The 21,893-nt window shown below is 52.9% G+C and overlaps 1 protein-coding gene across 2 annotated transcripts; it reads left to right on the top strand.

Moving 5' to 3' along the window:
- Positions 1–10,074: 10,074 nt before the first annotated feature.
- On the top strand, positions 10,075–18,657 carry MARCHF2 (membrane associated ring-CH-type finger 2; the record flags this gene model as incomplete). 2 transcript variants are annotated; one of them, XM_084248665.1, is made up of 4 exons in its annotated part: positions 10,075–10,256; positions 14,619–14,814; positions 16,166–16,375; positions 18,078–18,657. In XM_084248665.1, the coding sequence occupies 4 exons, from the start codon at positions 10,081–10,083 to the stop codon at positions 18,234–18,236; spliced, it is 741 nt and encodes a 246-aa protein (XP_084104791.1). In that variant the 3' UTR covers positions 18,237–18,657. The 2 variants fall into 2 exon arrangements, with proteins under 2 accessions (XP_084104791.1, XP_084104790.1); XM_084248664.1 differs by lacking the exon at positions 16,166–16,375 and having other exon boundaries at positions 10,081–10,256.
- Between the last annotated feature and the right edge of the window lie 3,236 nt (positions 18,658–21,893).

The following is a 21,893-nucleotide window of genomic DNA, read 5'->3' on the forward strand; positions in this document are numbered from 1 at the left end:
CTGCCGCACACAGCCGAGTGTGCGCGCAAGCCCCTGTCCGCAGCCCGCCCCTCACCGCACTGTCCTCCCCGCCCCCCCTCTCTGTCCCTCTGACTGGCTCCCGCCTGCCATTGAACTCTGCGCAGCCAGGCCGGGGTCCCAGAAGAACAGGAGTCGAGTGGCACTTCCAGTCTCGCCCAAGGAGAGCTAGAAGGCCTGGCTGCTGCACCTGCTCTTCTTGGGTCCCAGTGGGCATATCAGCAGGGCAGGGAGGGTGGCAGGATGGACAGGGCCGACCAGAAGCAAGGAGTCGGGCACACCGAGCAGGCTCCTCCAGCTTCCCACGGCAGACTCCAGGGAGTGATTGCCTCTCTCCCTCTCTGGCCAGTTGGCCCAGCTGGCCCCCAGCCCCCACCCAGAACCCTCCTCCAGGCTGAAGCCCGAAGAGCAAGGCACCAGGGGGCCGGGCAGGCGGACACTCTGAGCCTCAGCACCCCTATTCCCCCGCGCGCAGCCAGCAGCGGCACGCCTTCGACTGCTCCTGCCTGTAGATTTCAGCTGGGAGAGACCCTCCCCACCTCCCCTCCTCTGCACGTGGCGCGCTCTCCACTCTCCCTGTGCCCTCCTCTCTGTCTTGTCTCCCTGTCTGGTCAGGAACCCGTTTGCAAGTGAAGCAATATCTCCGTGTTTTGTATATATAACTGCTCTTGTAGCCTTTGTTTTTTTGTTATTGTAGAGAAACACAGATTCTTTATACACTTTGTAAGATTTACGCCAAACCCTAGCTCTCGATCTCTTATTCTCCCTGTGGCCCCTGCACTGTTGCCCCTGCCTCATTTCTCTCGCCCGTTACTAAAATGTATAATCCGACTTCCTGTACAGAAACCTGCCGCTGCGCCTTTTGTCTTCTTTCTCTCCGCCAGGTGGCCACTCTGAGCCTAGGACCCTGCCGCTTGTGCCCTGCTGCAGGCCTCTGCCCAGCTCAGCCTTCCAAGAGCTGAAAGACCAGGCCAGGGCCCAGGGTGACTGTCAGCCCTAGCCCTGCCCAGGACGATGTGGAGAGCCCCTGAGCTGACCAGGGGGGTCCAGGTGGCATGGGCCCTCTCCAAGCTCCCCCTGGGGCAAGGAGGTGGGGAAGACTGGCAGTGTATGTTATATTCCCTGGCCTGGCAACCACCTACTAGCCTTGGGACTGGAGGGTACCCCGTTGGAGGGGGTGACCTGTGCCACTGCTCCCCTTCCAAGTCTCAGGGTTAGGAATGGGCATACCCAGGTGATGTTGGCAATGCTGGCCTCACTCAGTTGTCTCCATTCCAGACTGATCTTTGAGGAGGGACCGCTGGGGGGACACTAGTGAGGAGGAGGTAGGTGGCCTAGGGTTCCTCTGCCACTCCCCAGCATCCAGCTTCTCCCCTTGTGCATGTGGCAGGGCCGGCCCCAAAGCAACATCCCACTGTGGAGGAGGGAGTGTCATCCCCTAGCCCAGACCTTTGCTGGCCTCCCCAACCCCTGCACTGACCACTTGACCAGTGTGTATCCTCTCACCAGAGTGTTGGCAGCTCTTCTAGAAGCTCTAGCCCCTGGCTGAAGAGGCCACTTGTGCCCTTGTCATCTAGGAGAGCCACCGAGAGGGAGGTCCATCCTGCTGACCCCAGGCTCGGGCACCCTGCCCGGAGGAATGCGCAAACCCAGACTCATTTCTCGGGGGGCTGTTCAGATGGGAGTAGAGTGAGCAGGGTGACTGCCCCAGTCTGGCTGGAGTCTGGGGGACTTGGAGCTCCTGGCCTGTGCACACACACCCCGAGGGCACTGACTCCCCAGGGGTTGGCCAGGCTAGGGCTTCAGGAGAGCCAGGTGAAGCAGCGAGGCAAGCTTGCTCGCTCTATGCCAGGCCCTGTTCTTAGGTCTTTTTTTTTTTTTTAAGGAGAAAGTACACAGAATTCACCATTTTAACCATTTTTAAGTACACAGTTCCATGGCGTTGAGTCCCTTCGTGCTGTACAGCCATCCCCGCCATCCATCTCCAGAACACTCCATCTTACGAAAGTCTGTCCCCATTAAACACTAACTCCTCATCCCTCCCACCCCAAGCCCGTGGCATCCACCATTCTAATTTTTATAAATTTGGCTCTTAAGCCCCTCAAATCAAAGGAATCGTATATATGCGTCCTTTTGTGGCTGGTTTATTTCACAGAGCAAGATGTTTCCAAGCTTCATGTAGCGTGTATCAGAATTTCCTTTTTTAAGGCCAAATAATATTCCATCACACAAACATTGCACTTGTTTATTCATCCTGCTATACTTGGGTTGCTTCTACCTCTTGCCTACTGTGAATCACGTTGCTATGGAACTGGATTTGTAAATATTTCTTCAAAATCCTACTTTTAAATCTTGGATATATACCCAGAAGTGGGATTGCTGGATCAGACAGTAATTCTTTGATTAATTTATTGAGAAGCCCTGTTAACCTGAATAAATTCTGACATGAAGAGGACAACATAGGTCCACAAAAAAACAAGTCTCTAACATGTCTTTTAGTATTCACAGCCCTGGAGGACAGGCATAGTTTACTAGTCCCGTTTTATGGATGAGAGACAGAAATAACTGTCCCACAATTAAAAGCAAGCAGTTTCAACCCAGAGCTGTATTTGTAACTATTAACCTGGGGCATCTCTTGGAGTATTGAGTGCCTGACTTGAGCCAGAAAACCCCATCTAAATGAAGGAAGACTAAAGAAGTTACCAAAATTAAATTTTCGGTTTTATTATAAAAAAACACACACAGACACAAAGAGAATAATCTGCCCATCATCTACTTTAATCTAGATTCATCTGTATTCCCTAATCACTGCCCACTTGTCCCAAATGTACTCCAGCTTTAAATTTTTCAGTAGCTATCTTGAAATCAGACTTTTTTTGGTAACATAACCTCACTACTATTATCACACCTAAAAAGAGGAACACTTACTCTTCAGAATTGTCAAATAACAAGCCACTTCGCAGCTCCCTATAGTAATTTTTTAATGATTTGACTCAGTACCATAGTTCACTTGTTCTAATTGGTTGATGTCTCTCCAGCCTGAACCAGAGCTGCTCCTTTCTCTTGCCTTTTTTTTTTTTTAATAAGGATCATTTGCACTGGGATGTCTCAGTCTGGATTTTGCTTTTTAAAAGATTGAGATATGGGCCTTCCCAGTGGCGCAGTGGGTTGAGCGCAGCACTGTGAAGCTGTCCGCGGGTTCAATTCCCGGCCGGCCAGGGAGATTCCCATGTGGTGTGGCAGACCACTCCTGCCTCTGCGCTGCTTCCCTCAGCAGTGTCTTCGGTCCTCTGTCTGTTCTGCTCCCCACTCTGTCTCTGGTGAATTCTTTCACCCTCCAGTGCCTCTGACCTGTACCCCAGTTCTTGTATAAATAAATAAAAAGAAAAATTACAATAAAGCAGACAAAAAAAGATTGAGATGACATTCATATAAAATTGACCAATGTAACAGCTTAAAATGTCCAGTGATTTTTAGTGTATTCATGATGTTACGCAATTTTCATACCTAATCCAGAACTTTGTCACCACTTCAAAGAGAAACGCAGTACCCATTAAACAATCATTTCCTGTTTCTGCCTCCTACTGCCTCCCTCTAGTAGCCACGAATAACTTCTCTCTCTATAGACCAATGTTGTCATTATTTTGTCCCTCGCATTTCCTGTAAATTAATAGATCTAGAAGCTCCATCAAATTTAGTATTGAATACTTTGTAAGTTATGTGCATAGACTAGGAGACAGATAATGTCAGTGTGTTTCTCATTTGTGATATTAGCTGCTGCAAAGCATCATCTAGTTTCAAAAGTCATCGAGGCCTATTAAATGGTGATGTTTAAATTCCATTTAATCCCGGAATACTGTTACGAAGAGAAGACCTTGTCTGTGTGGTTACCCTGAGGTACAGATTGTATAAGTGAGCATAAACACTAATTCTTTCTTTACTTGTCAATTTTCAGATTTCACAATTTTCAAGACTTTGAATTGACCTTAAGTTGCCTTCAAAAGTGACTAAGATTAGTTTTTCTAGTTAAAATTCATGGATTTAGCTTCTTTGCTGGGAGCAAGCTTTCAACTGGTGTGTCCAATGGAGGTGGGATGGAGCAGGAGGCAGTGCATCCAGAGCTGAGTCTTCACCAGCTTATCTCAGAGTTTGGTTACACATGGGGAGGGGGTGGTGCAAAAATGAGTAAATACATTGAAGACCATGGAGCCAGATTTCTCAAAGGAAAGGAAGTTACAAACCTATACAGAGGCTGCAATAAATCTTCATACTAGATTAGAATTAGAGGTAATGCTATGCACCTGGTTTTAAAGATACACAGATAGAAACGGATGATAGACAGAAGCTTGGATGTAGTGAGAGTTACACATGTTATGATGAGAGAACCAAGAATGAACGATACTGTGGTAGCAATGAACACACTGACACCCAGATCTTCATCTTTAAATATAATTCTCCACTCAAATAAATTAAGGTTCTTCAGAAAATGGTTGATTCCATAACTCAGGCAGGTAAAAATTCAAGAAAATGTTCCATGGAATACCTTACTGAGGCAGTAAATAAATATGTAAGCCAGTTGAGCCAGTAATAGAGAAGTGCTCAAAGACAGAATTAGAAAAATCATAATCTGGCAACTGTTACCTGATTAAAAGAAAAAACAAACAGGCATGGCTAATGCCCCTCTCCTCTTCCAATCTTCTTGCCTTGCCTGGAGTCACAGCACCCATCTTGCCACCATGAGAAAACGACCAAGAGAATCTCAGAGTCATTAACGTTATGATTATTTGACCAAGCCAATGGCGGCAGCTATCCCCGTCCAGAATTCTTATAAAAAAATAAAACTCTCTTTGTTTAAGCCAACAACAGCAATAAAAATTAACCAAGCCTAGATTCATCAATGGACATTAAATCAGGTGGGCGAAAGTTTATTGAAGAAAAGGATATTTAATTAGTTTCAAAGTATTTTCACATAGAGCACTTACTGACAAGTGCAACACTTGGCAGACATCATTTTAACCAAGTTGGCATAATCGACAACAGAAGAAATCAACATCCTGTGCCTCCTGACACATGCACTAAGAACACAGTATCACTTTGCAATTCCTGTGCCAAATGCATAAATCCTGAGGCAACATTAGACAAATGCAAAGTGTTGTTTAATGTCTCAGTGCCTAGCTTGAAGCCCATGAGGGCAAAGATATTTATCTTAGTCGACAACGCTAACCTCTCTAGGCTTCTGTTTCTTCTTGTAACTTGTGATCGTATGATCCCAGACTGCGGGACCCACGGGGGAGGCGTTCAACTCTGCACCTCGCTGTGCGGGGTGTCGCGCTGCGCGCGCTAACGGTTTTATGAACAATCCCCAGTCGTCGGCAGGTGGCGCCACCAGCTCCGCTCGCGCCCCGAGCCGGGGGCGGGGCCGGGCCTGGGGGCGGGGCCGGGCCTGGGGGCGGGGCCGGGCCTGGGGGTGCGGCCTGGACGCGGCAGGGGCGGAGCCAGCAGCTGCGGCGCCGCGGGGCCGTGCGGTCCAGGACGTCCCTACCGCCTCCAGCCCCGCCTTCCGAGGCGGGTCGTGCACGGCGATTGGCTAATGCTGGCGAGACGCGGTCGCCATTGGTCGGCGGCCCAGTCGGCCCTGCGGGCGGTGTCCCGACGCAGGTGCGGGCCGGAGCGGTACGGGCAGCGCAGGCGGGACCGGCCGGGCCGGGACCGGGGCCAGAGCGAGCGGGGGCGCCTGCGCGGCCGCCCGGCCCGGCCGTGGGGCAGGTAGGCACGGGCCGGCGCTTGGGGGGCGGGAGAGGTGCGGGCAGGCGGGCTGGCCCGGGATTCGAGGCCCGAGCCTCGCACCCCGGGCGGGACGGCCGGGCTCGGACCCGCGGCCTCAGCCCTTCTCGGAACCGGGGCACCGCCGTCCCGCCTCCGGGGCGGCGGGGGCCCCCGGGGGTCCGCGCACAGGAGCTGCCCCCGAGCCTTGGTTTCCCTGTTTGTGAAACCGGGTCATCCCAGCGCCCAGCAGTGGGGCTATTTGGGGGCCCGGAGGCGGCGTGGAGGAGGGCGCCCTGCGTGCCGGCGGCCGGGGGCAGCCGCGTCCTCCCCAGCCGCGTTCTCCCAGGGGCTCTGCCGGAAAACAGTGACTTTTATAGTGAGCCAGATGCTGTGTGCAAAGGACTTAGTTTAGCAGTGTGCCTGGGTAACTAAAAATGGGGTAGCCAGAATTTACATGATGAGCTTATTTGGTTCTCTAGGGACAAAAATAGATGCAGGAAATGTTCCCTCTTATACCGACGAGGGGACTGAAGCTCAGAGAAGTAGAGTGCTTTCCCTAGGGCTGCACAGCAATAAAGAGCAGAGCTGGGGTTAGGACCTGGCTCCAGTACAGGGTGGTGAAAGTACTGAGGGGCGGGGGGGGGGGGGGGGAGGCTCTGGTGAGAGAAGCGGAATGAATGAATTTCACAGGCTCCACATTTGTCCTAGAAAACAAGTCATCATTTATTGAGCATTTGCTGTTTGCCAGGTACTGGCTGTGTCTTGTCTCATTCAACTTTCCCAACAACTCTTTAAGTTAATGACACTAATTATCACAAGAGCTAATACTCATCAACTTCTTAATATTTACAGATGTATGAGCTGCATATCATTATGTCCCCCATTTTATTTATTTTTTTAAAGATTTATTTACTATGCATACAAGAACTGGGGTAAAGGCCAGAGGTGTGGGGGGTGAGAGGATTCACCAGAGTGGGGAACAGAACAGGCAGACTGACTGAAATACACTGCTGAGGGGAGTAGCGGGTGAGTCAGGAGAGGTCTGCTGCACCATGTGGATAGCTCTCTGGCCAGGGATGGAACTCGTGCTGCAGTGGCTCTGGGTAGCCTCATAGGTTGCATCTTAACCCCTTGTCCCACCAGGGAGGCCTTGTCCCCCATTTTGCAGATGAGAAAACTGAAGCCCAGAGAGTAAAACAGCTTGCCCAAAACTGTGGGAATTAGAGCCTTTTGACTCCTCTTGCCTCAGTTTTAGGCTGGTGTGGAAATGTTGAGGTGCCCCAATGCCCCCGGACAGGTCTAGCCAAGGATGAGCTCTGTTGGTGGAATTGAGCTATGGGGCTCCTTTTCACGAAGCCCCTCAGCAGACACTATCCACCAGCTCTGTCAACTCATTTGACCTAGGAGAAGAATGAGACCCAGAGAAGCAAAGTGACTTGTCCCATGACACACAGCATCAATGACAGAGTCAGGACTTAAAGAACCCACTAACTGGGCCTCCCCGGTGGCGCAGCGGTTGAGCGCTGGGCTGCGAAGCTGCGTGCAACTTCTGTGGCGCCAGTTCGATCCCCGGCTGCTCCCCGGCCACCGGAGGAGGGTCCCACATGGTGCGCAGACCTCTCCTGCTGCCCGCTGCTCCCCTCAGCAGTGTACTTCGGTCCTTCTGCCTGCTCTGTTCCCCGCTCTGGCTCTGGTGAATTCTCTCACCCTCCTGCACTTCTGACTGTACCCAGTGCATGTATAAACAAAACAAACAAATAAATAAATAAAAACATAAAAACAAAAAAAGAAAAAAAAAAAAGAACCCACTAACTGGGCTAAGTCAAATTCTTGCACAGTCCCATCTTAGCTGTGTGACCTTGGGCAAGTAGCTGCCTCTCTTTGAGCCTCAGTCTCCTTAGCTGTCAAATGGTGGTAATTATTGGACTTCTGTGTATGTTTGTTATGAAGACTAGCTGAAATCCATTTTCTGGGCACAGGGCCAAGTTTGCTTGAAGCATTAGCTCACTCTTCCATCTCAGCAGCTCCAGGGCTAAGTCTAGGCTGTAGCCATCCTTTCCTTGCGCCAGCCGCAAGTTTGACATCTTCCAAGTACAGGCTTCTTTGTTGTTGTTGTTTTATGCATGTAAGAGCTAGGGTGCAGGCCAGAAGTGTGGGGGAGTGAGAGGATTCACCAGAGACAGAGCGGGGAACAGAACACGCAGACTGATGAAATACACTGCTGAGGGGAGCAGTGAGGAGACAGGAGAGGTCTGCCGCGCCATGTGGGTTGCTCCCTGCCGGATCGGGGATTGAACTCATGCTGCAGTGGCTGGCAATAGCTTGACAGCATTGAGACTTTAACCCCTGAGCCACCAGGGAGGCCCCCAGGACTCTTTGGTTTGCATGGGCCTCTAATCTCTAAAACTCTCTCATCGCCGCCATGGAGGCCGGGGGAGGGAGGGCAAGAGACCTGGTTCCCTTACCCTGCTTTTACACAGAGTTGAGGCTCAGAAATTATTGCAGTGACTCTGCCAGACACAGGGCCAGCTACTGGGGAGGGTGACAAGCAAGTCCAAGCCAGCCCCCCCGCCCCCTTGCAGGGCTTGTGGAAGAGTGGAAGGTAGATGTGGTTAAACAAGTAGATTAACAAAAAAAAGAACATTCAGAGAGGGGTACATTCAGTTTGGGCAGTAATTGGACAGGAGAGACATTTTGGCCAGGGTGGTCAGGGGAGGCTTCTCCAGCAGGTAACCTTTGAAGAGGACACTTGGAGCAACTGTTTAGGGTTCAGTGAGCTTAGCGAGTGCCCGGCATGCGGTAGGTTCTTAATAAACAGTAGCTGCTATTACTATTGTGGCTACTTGTAGACTTTGCATTAGCAGATTTAACAGTGGTTTCCTCCCTGCCCACCCACCCGCCTGCCCCAAGTAGTAAAAGAAGCAGCTGAACTTGATGTGCAGGAGTTGTGATGATTCTCCTCATGCCCAGTTAGTTGCAGAAATGTTAAGACTGATCCTTGAAGGGGTAGAAGGCGTGGAGTCTCCTCTGCCCACATTCCCGCATTCTCGTGGTGAGCCCAGCGGCTTCCCAGCCCGTCTCTGAGCCCTGAGCTGGTCGTTCTGGGTGCGTTCTGGGTGCAGGCACTCGGGAGGGAGGCCGGCAGCATCCACCACGCTGCTGGCTTGGTCACAGCCCCAGGGACGTTATCTTGGTCCTGCAGCCTTCCTCCTGGGCTCCTCCTGCCTCTGGGCTGATGTTTGCTTATCTGGCCTGCAGGCGCCCAACTGTGGAGGTTGGGAAGACATGTTGGGCCGGGAAGGCCTGCTGGCTCAGCTGTTCAGAGGCCATTGATCTGACGGGGCCGACCCTGGTGCAAAAAGTTGGTCAATAACTTAAGCTGCTCCCCTCTCTCCTTTGGGCCTCAGATTTCGACTTGCAGGTGCTGGTGGAAGCTGACTATGGGGTATCCTCTCTGGGAGACAAAGGGCCGAAGATGAAACAAGTGGGGTGTTTGTATTGCATTGGCTCTGGGGCACCCACACTGACTTCATGGGGCCACCTAGAGAGGCCTCTGTGACTTTCATAATGTCCTCAGAGGGAGACACAGAAGTCTCATTGGCTGCTGCTTGGCTGGAAGAGGAGTTGCCAAGAGTCCCATAGGTTGGTCAGACCCGGGGGTGGGGGACAGAGTCCTGCTGACGTCATCCAGGGCTGACTCAGGTCGCTGCCAAGGCTCCCACTGACTCTCTTAGGGACAGGGGCTGCCACAGTGCTCCCCAGCCTGGACCACTTCTTCCATGGCCTGTGGTATAAGAAGTTGAGGCTGCCCTGGCCTGTAGGCCAAGCTGTGGCTCAGCTCTGCCCCACCCACAGGCAGGCGTGTGTGCTCTGAGCCCGTCCTCACAGAGCAAGTTCTATGTGGTTGGCGAACACGGTTGTGGCCCTGGGAGATTCCAAGGACAGGGCTGGCACACAGTAGGTGCTCACTAACCGTTAGGTATTGTTTCCCCATCTGGAAAGGTAATATTGGGGGTGGGCTGCAAACTCTGAGGAGTTGGCCAGGCTTGCTTTTCTGGTAGGATTTAAAGATAGCACCACCTGCTGCTGTGGCCCGAGCTGTGTGTGTCGTCACGGTGAATCCTCACAGCTGCCTCCAAACCCTTTCTTACAGATCAGGCGACTGAAGCTCCAAGAGTTGGAGTCAGACCCAGGCTGTCAATTGGCTGACCTTGCGCTTAACTTCCCTGCTGGGCTCTCCCCAGGCCCCTGGGACCATGGGCTTCGGGCCCTGAGGACTTGGGGCTCCCTGTGGCCATGACGACCGGTGATTGCTGCCACCTCCCAGGGTCCTTGTGTGACTGCTCCAGCAGCCCCGCCTTCTCCAAGGTTGTGGAGGCCACTGGCCTCGGGCCACCCCAGTATGTGGCGCAGGTGACTTCTAGGGACGGCCGGCTTCTCTCAACCGTCATCCGGGCCTTGGACACGCCAAGGTGAGTGGTGACTGAGCAGGTGACCTTGCCTTTGCCCCCTTGCTCTCCGGGCCAAGTGATTTCCTTCCAGTGCGGGCTTAGAAATCCACCCCTCTAGAGGGGAGAGGTGGGCACATAAGCCAGAGCAAGGAGCCAAACAGTGGTCCCCACTGGGAGTGGACGTGCAGGTTGCAGGTTGGATTCTTCAAGAGAAGGTGACATTCCAGATAATTACGTAAACTGTGAAGCTGCAGTGTTGCCCAGTTGTTAGTGCTTTGGGGAGACCATCTAGGGAAGCGTTAGGTTTGTAGACGGTGCATTTGAGGTACTTGGGCTCAAACCTGAGTGTAGGCCTCTCTCCCTGTGTTGCTTGGGCCAAGTTACTTCACCTGCACATGTCTGAAACGGGGCCACCTTCCTTATGAGTTGTTCCGACAGTCCGTTGCCATGGTTTACATCAAGTGCCGGAGAGGAGCTTTGCCACGTCGTCAGCACCAGGTAAACGTGGCTAAGCCTGGGCGCCACCTTTCAGCCCGTCTGTGACATGGGTCTGCCCCGTTCACCACTTTGTCCACAGTTCCAAGAGAGTGAGTTGTAAGGAAGTGCTGTGCAGATTTAAATCCATTTAACGCTCTACAATTTAGACACCAGTTTTTCAGGTTTGAAGTGTTGTCATTATCTTTATGTTTGCTTTAATTCGCAAACTTTGTTTTGTTTCACTTTTGGGGGTACATTTTTGCTGCTCCATTTGTGTACATGTCCCAGTCACCTGCCACCAAATCACTGGTGCCAACCCCCCCCCCCCACCACAAACACACCATGTTCCTTCCCCCTGCCCCCTCTGGTAACCTTTAAATTCTTTCACTGGGTCCAACATTTATTCCTGCTGTATTTTGCCTGTGTATATTTTTTGGTTAATTTATATTCCACAGATGAGTGATACTGTCCAATATCTATCTTTCAGTTTCTGACTTAGTTCACTTAACAGATCACCTCATGGTTCATCCATTTTGTCCCAAAAGACACTCTTTCATCTTTTTGACAGCTGTGTAGTATTCCACCATTTCTTCATCTACTCGTCTGTTTAAGGGCACTTAGGTCAGTTCCATACCTTGAAGATGTCATCCACAAACTTCTTTTGTCCAACTTTTTTTCTTTTTTGGTTGTGTTAAAATGTGCATAGCATAAATTTACCATTTTAACCATTTGTCAGTGTATAGTCCGGTGGCATTAAGTACTTTCATGATGTGCAGCCACCTCCACCCTCCCTATCCAGAACACTTTTCATCTTCCCAACTGAAACTCTGTCCCCATTAAACACTAACACACACACATACACTCACACACCTGCCACCTCCTGCTCTGTCTGTATCTATGGATTTGACAACTTAGGGACTTCATATGATTTGGCCTTTTATGTCTGGCTCATTTCACTCAGCATAGTGTCTTCAAGGTTTATCCATTTTGTAGCATGTATCAGAATAAATTCATAAACTTTTCACTCAGCCATAAAAAGGAACAGATGGAAACTGCTGTGCTTTGGAGGGCGCTCACTGCTACTCATCCCCTCAGTCTTCGCCTGGCGTCACTTCCCGCAAGATGCCTTTCCAGAGCCCAGAGGAGATTGGGAGGCCTCTGGGCATCCTCTAGGGTTTTGTTTTTTTCTGTCTCTATCGACATCAGATCCCTTAAAGGCAGGATGGCCTCTGCGATGGCCTAGCCAGGCTGGAAGTGCAGGGACCCTTGGTGGGCCCAGGGGTGTCCTAGGCAGGGCTGCTGAGTAGGGGTCAGGGAGGAGGCTGCCTGAAGCTCATGTGTCTTTCCATGGGTTCCTGAGCTGACCACCTTGCCCCACACTCCATTTTGAAACTTGGGGAAACTGAGACCTGGGTTCCCACTCAGGGAGAAGCTTGTGGGACCAAACAAGAGAGGTGGGACCAAACCTCTCCTGCAGCTTTTTAAGACCCAAGTGTGGGACAGCAGGTCAACCCTTCTGTGATCTGACTGATGGCCAGGATGGCCCCACCCACTGAAACCACAGGGCCTCCAGGTCCCTGGCGGCTGGCCTCTGCTAGTGGCTTCTCCTCTCTGCCTTTTGATGGAATTCAGTCTAAGCCCTTCCTAGAGAGAAGGCCTCTGTTCCCAAGGGCCATCACCTGTCATCCAGGGATCGGGCCTTCCAAGGAGCCCTCTGGCCAGTCTCCCAGGGAGTAAATGAGGATGTTTCTGCTGTCACTGGGACATCCTGGGTTTGGCAGAGGTGATGCAAGCTGGTCAGTACACTCCCTTCTCTCACCCTGTACCGCCTCCCCCTAGCCAGCCTCTGCTACTTGAGAGCATCGGGGGTGGCACTTGAAGATCTCACACCCAGCACCTTAGTTGGTCACATGACCCTAAATATCAGCCTTCCATTTTGCTTCAAAGCAGACTTGTTTCTTAGTGGCATATGTCAGGGATGAGGTGGGACAGAAAGTTCTGAATCCTGAAACCTGTGAAGGCCAAAAAGGAAGGCTCAGGAAGTGTCTCTGGAGCTCAGGACAGTCCACAAAGGCTCAGGCTTGGGGCCAGCAGCTGAACCCCCTCTGGTCCCTCTCAGCCTTTGGTGCTGTGCCCACCAGGCCGTGAGGGGCCCAGACCATTTTCGAAGCTCCCGGAGCATCTCTACACGCCCAGCACTTCCTCCCGGCTGCCCCTTGCTGCTGCTTTCCCATGACTTCTGTTTCCTTCCTGCTCACTCTCTCCCCTCTTGCTCTTAGGGCATTTTCTGGACAGCCCGGTGGGCGTCTGTGAATGTCTCATTTATTCCCCTATCCCCTTTCCTCCTCATAGGTGTCATTCGAGTTATCTCCCTGCTGGAATGTCACGAGCGAAGCCCATTTCTCGCGGCCCTGCCCCTGTGACAGCAGTGGAGCGCAGTGGCCCTGGGTATAGGGCCCTGGGCGAGATTTCCTGGGTTAGATCCTGGCTTTGTAGACTGCCAGCTGCGTGAGTGTGTGTGAATGAGTTAGGCCCTCAACGCCTCAGCTGTCCTAGCTGTAAAACGTGGGCAAAAGTAGCCGCGTCTTCACAGGCTCCCTGCGAGAATGAGACACACGAATCCAAGTTGTCTCGCTGTAGTAGTTCGCGATACCTCAGAAGCGCTCGCTAGTCAGTCAGCTTGTGTTCTTTGACCTCGCAAGGTAGGGTTTCCAAGGTAGACTTTTCTGAGACAAACCCAAACTGACGTTACTCTCCCTGTAGGTTCTCATCACTTCCACTTCCCAGGGTTGGCTTCCGCAGCAGGAGTTTCTTTCCTGTTACTATTTCATGTGGGTGGTCGGGTGGGGGAGGGTGTCAGGTTGAGGGATCAGTGTTCTGACATAGGAAAAAGTAGACGGGAAGGGTCTGTGGGCTGTCGGGTTTCAGAGCAGCTGGGCCCTGCCCCACAGCACGGGAGACTGAGAGAAGGAGGGAAGAACACTTCAGAGGGGACCCTGGCTTTATCTGGAAAACAGCTCTCTGGCCGCGCCTCCTTGTGTGTTCCCACAGTCTGCTTTCTTAGGCAGAGATGACTGGAAAACAATGACTCATGCGCTGGACAGCCTCTGGGTCCACCAAGGCCACACCCCCTGCCTCCTGAACTGCCCCAGGAAGGACCCAGCACCCCCAGAGACTGGGCTGGGGCTGAGACTTCCCCAAAGTGGTTTCCTGTGGATGTCTTTTATGTCTGTTTTCCCACCCTCTCTGGGACAGAGGAGCACGGGGTTCCGGCCAGGAAGCCTTCAGGCGTGGCTGCGTCCAGGGCCCTGATGATGTCCTGAAGTCCCTGCCTCCGCCTCCTCCTAGCACTACTTTCCTCTGTTCTCCACGTGGCATCTTTCACAGAGTCCATGTGGTGACCAAGCCGCCAGCAGCTGCAGACTGTCATCAGCCTTGCTGCCTGGAGTGGTGGAGACTAGGGGGAGATTTCAGGAATTGATTCTCAGGGCTCGGATTGCATCACCTGTGTGCTTCCCTGAGCGGTCCCTGTGACTGTGGCCTGCGGTCACCAGGATGTCGCCAGCTCTGCCCTTGTCCTTGAGAACCAATAGAGAGCGGGGTGGTTACCCAGGACAAACAATCAGGTGGCATTACAGGAAAAGGAGTGGACACTGAGCAGGCAAGTGGGAGAGGTGTTTCCCTCCGGCCTACAAAGTTGCCACAGGAATCCTGGGAGAGCCCCACCACTACCTGTGGGGGTCTGGGAAGGCTTCCCAAAGGGAAGGACACGAGGAACTCAGTGCTAGAGGATGAGTAGGAGCTGCTGGGCAGCAACACAGCGACACTGAGCTTACGCCCCCCTTGGTAGTGAAGGCGCTGCGGGCGGGAAGCCGATCGTTGCTCACACCTTCCACCTGTGTCCAGTGACGGCCCCTTCTGCCGCATCTGCCATGAGGGAGCCAACGGGGAGAGCTTGCTGTCCCCGTGCGACTGCACCGGCACGCTGGGCGCCGTGCACAAAAGCTGTCTGGAGAGGTGGCTGTCCTCGTCCAACACCAGTTACTGCGAGCTGTGCCACACGGAGTTTGCGGTAGAGAAGCGGCCCCGGCCCCTCACAGAGGTACGCTGGGGAGCCTGAGTTTGGAGTGGGCAGAGGGGAGGAAGGCAGGGCTGGGTTGGAAGAGGAAACAGCCCTGGGGGGCTGGGAGTGGGGTGGGCAGCAACTTCTTGACTGGGTGGCCCTCAAGACTCTCTCTACCCAGGTGTGAATCTGCAATGGGGGTGGGAGCCCTGCCCAAAGTTCCAGCCCTGAGAGACCCGATGACGCTCCCTGTTTTGGTCACTTCAGGTGACTCCCTGAAGCTGAGACCTGAGCCGGCGATGCCAAGACCCCGGGGAAGGATAGTCCTGGCAGAGGGCACAAGTGCAAAGGCCTGGGACCGGAAAAGTTTGGAGTTCTTGATGAAAGCCAAGTGGCTGGAGTGGAGCTAGTTAAAGCAGGAGGAGAGTGGCCCAGAAGGAGGCATTAGCGGCCACACTGGGCTCTGTTGCCTGTGCTCAGGACCTTAGCCTTTAGCCCCAGTGGAATGGATCTGGTTGACAGGGCCATTTCCAGCCCAGACACCCTCCAGGTTCCCCCCCAGCCCAGCTTGGCAGGGGTCGGCTGAGAACTGCAGGATGATGTCACTGGACTGAGGGGTGCGGCCCTGGAAAGGCCCCCAGCCCACCCAGAAGCGGGGAGCATAGGAAAGCATTGGGAGAGAGCGAGCCAGACCTGGCCTGCACCCCGCCCCCTTTGGGTCCTCATGCCCCAGCTGCCTGGGCGTCCTGCCTGCTGTACCTCTCTAGACCACCTTGGGCCTTTGCGTTTGCTGTTCCCACGGCCTAGAGCACTGTCTCCTGTCTTCTTCATGTGGCTCCTTCAGTTTTCCTCCCTGTCACCTCCTCGGCCAGGCCTTCCCCTCCTGACCACACACCCTATGTCATCCCTCCCCTCGCAGGCATGGGATCCTGGGGGGTGGGGAACCCTTTCTTTCCTTTTCACCATCATTTCATGAGTGAAGCCTGGGTCCATGGGTGCGTCCTCTGGGGCAGGCAGCATGGAGTGGCAGCTGGGGCGCGCGGAGTCCTGAGTGAGACTGCCTGAGTCTGGTCCTGGCTTTGTGGATGACCAGCTGTGTGAGTTTGCACAAAGGAGTCGGCTCCTCTTTGCCTTTGTTTCCCTATCTGTAATATGGGCAAAAATGCCTCACAGTCAGGCCTGATTCAAGAGAGGCCCAACAAGTATTTGAAAGAAGGAAAGGCTGGAGGGAGGTGCCGGGAGGGAGCTGGTCCGGCAGGGTCCCCCCCATCGAGGTGGGCCTCAGCAGAGGGAGGCATGGGGCCTACAGGTCCACACCCTGCTCCCAGACAGAGACTAATGGAGGGTGGAGTGTAGCCCCCTTTGCAGCCTCTTCCTGTCTCCCCCACAGTGGCTGAAGGATCCAGGGCCTCGGACAGAGAAGCGAACTCTGTGCTGCGACATGGTGTGCTTCCTGTTCATCACGCCGCTGGCGGCCATCTCTGGCTGGCTGTGCCTGCGCGGGGCCCAGGACCACCTCCGGGTCCACAGCAGGCTCGAGGCTGTGGGGCTGATCGCCCTCACCATCGCCCTGTTCACCATCTATGTCCTCTGGACGCTGGTGAGTGGCTGCCAGCCAGGGACAGGCCTTGAGGGTCTGGCTGTGGAGCAGTCAGGCCAGGGGTTTGGGCCATGGCATGGGGCCTCCCTGCCTGTCTCTGCAGAGGGTCCTGCAGTTCCCAGATTCTGAGCCCCACCAGGGTCCCGGTGACCTTTCTGTTCCACGGATACAAGGGCTCCTGGTCCCCAGTGCTGTGTGCAGACCCCGCCATCTTGAGCCCACTGAGATAGGCCTGGGCTGGGGAGGGAGAAAAGGAGAATGACTCAAAGCTTTGGAGAGAAAGAGCGGGGAAATGAAAGCAAATGGGGGAGAGGGGGAGAGACACAGAAAAAACAACTGGGACGGAGAGAGTGGCTGGAGTGGGACTGGTGTTCCAGGTTCCTGGCAGCCAGAGGGCGAAGTCCCAGCCCGGCCCTCGGGTATAACAATGTCCTCCTGCGGAGGGGACTTGCCCTCCTCAACGATTATTTTTCAGTGCATCTACCGGTGTTAAACAACAACAACAACAACAAATAGGATGAAATCGTAGCTACCGTTTGCAAGCTGCTTGTATGCACTTTACTAATGTCCTTTAAAGAAAAGAAGGCGGCTGCCAGCAGTCACGGGCGTGCCGTGTTTATTCAGCTAGTCCCTTCCGATGGCACTGGAGTCTTTCCAGTGTCTTTTTTTTCTCCCTTTCCTTTTTATTGCCTTTATGAGTAGTGTTTTGGGTACAACTAGTGCAAATGTTTTTGGGACTTGCTGGCCAAAGGGTGTGAACCATGGACATTTATTTAAAAATTTTAATTTTATTTAAAATTAATTTTAAAAAATATTAAAAAACTGTCAGACTGGTTGTTTTGGAGCAGGTTAAAATCCATGGCAAAAGTGAGCAAAAAGTAGCAAGTTGTCATGTTGCCCCTACCCATCTCCCCAGTCTAACCTCTGGGCACCAGTGTGGCACCTTGTTACAACTGAAGACCCACCTTGCTACATCTGGATTACCCCAAGCCCACAGTTGACATTAGGGTCCACTTGATTTGACAAATGTATCATGACTTGTATCCACCCTTAGAGTGCCAGGGACTTTGCCTGCCCAGAGTATCCCCTGTGCTCTGCCTATTTCTTCTTCCAGCTCCTGGCAACCAGCGATATTTTACTGTCTCCCAGTTTTGCCTTTTTCAGAGCCCATATAGTTGGGCCCGCCGTAGACAGCCTTTTCAGGCTAGCTGCTTTCACTTGGTGTTATGCATGTGAGTTTCCTCCATGTCTTTTCCATGGTTCAGTAGCTCGTTTCAAGCTATCATTTTAGCACTCACTATCCCGTTGTCTGGCTATATCACCGTGTAGTCAGCCTCTCGTGTACTGAAGGACATCTTGGTGGCATCCCAGGTTTGGCAATTAGTGATGCATTGACATTTGACCCCTTCTAAGAGACTTTAGCGCTTCACTGCCACCTACTGAGAGACAGAAAGAGCGCTTCCTCCCTGCTGGAGGCTCTCTTGCCTTAGTGGAGCCCTGAATGCTGGCTGGGAGTTTGCCCAGGAGAGTGAAGCAAGTGAATTGTGCACAGTCTGTGTGGCAGTGCCCAGATGCCACCTCTGCTTCTGGAAGCATGAGCCTGGCCCCGGTATGGGTCAAGGTAGGTGCTATGGGGCCCAGTTTTCCTCTCTTGAGGGTGCAGGCTGGCCAGCGCCCCCTCTGACCTCCACACTGCCTCCAGGTCTCCTTCCGCTACCATTGCCAGCTGTACTCCGAGTGGAGAAGGACCAACCAGAAAGTGCGCCTGAAGATCTGGGACACAGATGGCACTGAGGGCACTCTGCACTCCCCACTGGCAGCTGGACTCCTGAAGAAGGTGGCTGAGGAGACACCTGTGTGAAGGCCGGGCTGGCAGGACCAGAGGCAGCCAGCAATGCCCTGGCGCTTGGAAGGACGGAAACTGCCTGACCCTTCCTGCACGGCCAGATGCTTCTTAGGCCAAGAGATGCCGAGCGGAGCCTATTCTGCGATCCTGTGTGAATATACATTCAGGCTGTTTTGCACACTCTTGTACCCGAGGAGGACAGATAGATGTGGTCCTGAGCTTTGGACGGAGCAGGCACCTTGATCTCTTTCTGAGGTCTACTCGGCCCCTTTGGGCCAGCAGCCGTGACCAGAGGCGAGTTGAGGGCACCCATAGGCTGGGAGGTTCCGCAAGCTTCTTGCAATTCTCTGCACCTGGCAGGCTTGCTTTCTTGGCACCCTCAACTTTATCAAGTTGTACTGCGTTTCAAAAATCTACCCCCGAATGAATAAAAGGAGCCCTTGCTGGACAAAATGGACTTGTCAATTACATTTCTGAACTGAGGTCTCAAAGTGAGGAACCTGGGAACTGTGGGGAGACAGGGGCTGCCCAGAGACTGGTTTTGTGGGGTCTGCTATGACACTGAAAGGAGTTTTCAAGTGAAGGGCAGGTAGCAGGGTTATATAAGAAATGATTACAAAGTACATATACGTAAGAACAGTTTTCACCTGCTAGGCATCTATTGTGGCTAGTAATGGCCGTCTGTTTTACAGATGAGAAGACCCAGAGGGAAGTGGGAAGCCTTTGGCTTAGTCCCCCAGCCCTATGGAGTTGGAGTTGACCCAGTGCTGAGCTTTCTGCTTCTCCCACCAGGAGGACCCAGGAAAAGTAGCAGTTTAGGGTCATGCTAATAACAGCACCTCTCTTTTGAGCATTTTCTGAGCTTTTTACATTTGAGGGCTCTCTGCAGTGGGCCAGATTTAACAGTCAGAGCAGCCCTGAAAGGTGGGTTCTGGGTGCCCTTATTAAAATCATTTGCAGATGAGCAAACTGAGAGTAGTGGGGTGGCTTGTCACACATCCCTGATGGGCTTAGCAGTGTCTGACATGTTGTACTATTTTCTGCATGAATCCCTGTCTGCATGAATCCCTTGCCCACAGAAGAAAAAAAAAACCTTTTCTGTCCCGGACAGGAAGGATGAGGGAAGCCAGCCAAGCCAAAGGGAGGGGAGGGGGTAGAGAGCCAAGGGCAAGGGCCTGGAGGTGGGAACCTGTGTGGCCTGCAGGAAGAGTGGCACAGAGAACCGGGGTGATCCAGGGGTAGAGGGGTTGTAGAAAGAAAGACAAGCAGGGCCTTGTAGGCATCTGATGGTCTGCAGAGATACAGAATCGTGGCCAGGGGCATTAGCCTGGCTGGTGCTCAGGGCCCTTCTCAATTCTGCAGCTGCTCACTCCACACAGGCCTGGCAGTCATTTTCTCAGGCCTACACTGGAGTGAGGTGGCCCTGCAGATGATACAGAGAACCTCAGGATATGCCATCATGAAAAGAGAAAACAGTTTCCTTTGCATATCTCTTCTGATATTTTCAATTACATGGAAATTTGGTGCCAAACTGTCTTTAATGACCCTTGCTTGACCTTAGCAAAGAGAACAGTCCTAGGCTCAGAGCCTTTGACAACGTGCATTCTGAACTTAACATTTAATAGCACCAACCTCTTATTTACTTTTTACAATAATCATTTTCAGTATGTGCTGTGATGTAGAGCAAAAATTTAAAATATACTTCTGTAAAGAAAAATAATATCGGGCCTCCCCTGGTGGCGTAGCGGTTGAGCACTGGGCTGCGAAGCTGCCTGTGGCCTCTGCAGCACCGGTTCGATCCCTAGCCAATGGCAAGGGTCCCACATGGCACACAGACCTCTCCTGCCACCCACTGCTCCCCTCAGCAGTGTATTTCGTCAGTCTGCCTGTTCTGTTCCCCTCTCTGTCTCTGGTGAGTTCTCTCACCCTCCCGCACTTCTGACTGTACCCAATGCTTGTATAAATAAATAAATATTAAAAAAAAATCAAGGTAAAGTGTGAAAGAAATAATAGTTCAGCATATGGAAAACCTGGGCATCTGGGCAGTGCTTGGGTTAAAGCTGAAGAGATTTTGTCTTTTCAGCCTCCCTAATCTACAATCACACCCACACTGGAAAAGGGATCAGAGAGATGACTCTTTGTACAGCAGCTTTTTTTTTTTTAAGATTTATTTATTTATTTATACAAGCACTGGGTACAGTCAGAAGTATGGGAGGGTGAGAGAATTCACCAGAGCCAGAGCAGGGAGCAGAACAGGCAGACTGACGAAATACACTGCTGAGGGGAGCAGCGGGTCCGGCAGGAGAGGTCTGCGTGCCATGTGGGACCCTCGCCCGGTGGCCGGTGGCCAGTGGCCGGGATCAAATCGGCGCTGCAGAGGCTGTGGGCAGCTTCGCAGCCCAGAGCTCAACCGCTGCGCCACCAGGGAGGCCCTGTACAGCAGCTTTGATTCAGATTCCTCTCCCTAATCCTGACTGCTTCCCACCTCTGTGCTCTGCAGGGCAAGGGGATTCAGAATTTTGTGAGGCTCCTGGCCCAGGGGCCCTTCCAGTCTAGGAGAGTTCTGATGGGGAGGAAGGCGAATTAAAATAGTTTCCAGTGGGGTCATGGCAGAAGGAAGTGTTGGTATACAAAGGGGATTTAAGAGAGAAGATTTCAGGAGGGGCATGGGAAAAGGAGGGGCTTGAAGATGAGCGGATAAGGAAATTCTGTGAGATAGGCTGTTTGGGAAATAATGCCGAGAAGGGAACTTAGTGTTGAGGGTGGGGCTCAGTGTCTGGATTAGGCTGGGCTGCTGGATTTACTGTATTCTCTGGGCCTGGAGGTCTTAACCTGGATCAAAATCACCTTGCAGAATTAAGCAGTTGGGAGGGTTTGGCAGATAAAATACCCCCTGGAGCCTGATGGAATGTAGTTATTCTGTGAGGGAAAAAAAAAATCCCTTTGTGAGACTCGCGTTTGGTGGTTAGACGGGAATTTCTGCAAGATCCAGTAAGGTATTTCAACGTTCTAAAGACTCCAGAGAGAGAAGGTACTGGAGAAGGGAGCCTGACGCCTCGGCTCTGCCCTCCAGCCGGATCAAGGCGGCTGCCCCACGCAGTCCTGAAATCAGGTTTGGGAACAGGGCGGAGGGTTGCAGGTTTAGACAGGAAGGCGTCCCGTTTAGGGTGATGGGATCTCCTGGCCTGTAGCTTATTTCTCCCATCACGTTTGGGTTTGTGCTTGTTCATTCACTCAAGAAACATCCAAGTCCCCAGCTTTGCGTCTGTGTGTTGGTTGCCGGGGTCAGTGAGAGTCTTAGGCGACGGGGGTCTCCTTGATACTCTAGGAAAACTTGCAGGAATCCCCCGACAGAAATGTCCTCGCCGCCCCGCCCCAGTTCCGATGGCAGGAAGCCGGGAACGACTAGGAGCTAGTGTGTGTGTGTCGGGAGGGGGGTGTTAGGCGGGGCTGGGGGGTATTTCTCCAATCCAGTAGGTGCCGAACAAGATTTTTGCAGGGAATGAATGAAAACTAGCGTCACGTCCGCGCCTGCGCGCGGCGGGGGCGGGGGCGGGGCGGGGGCGGGGCCGGGCGGGAGCCGGCGGCGGCGCGCGCAGGCGTTACTGGTCGCTCCGGGTCACGTGGGCGCGCATGCGCAGCGCCTCGGAGCTCGCTCGCTCACACAAAGCC

The sequence above is a fragment of the Talpa europaea genome, assembly GCF_964194135.1.
Source record: "Talpa europaea genome assembly, chromosome: 12".
NCBI classification, from domain to species: Eukaryota; Metazoa; Chordata; class Mammalia; order Eulipotyphla; family Talpidae; genus Talpa; species Talpa europaea.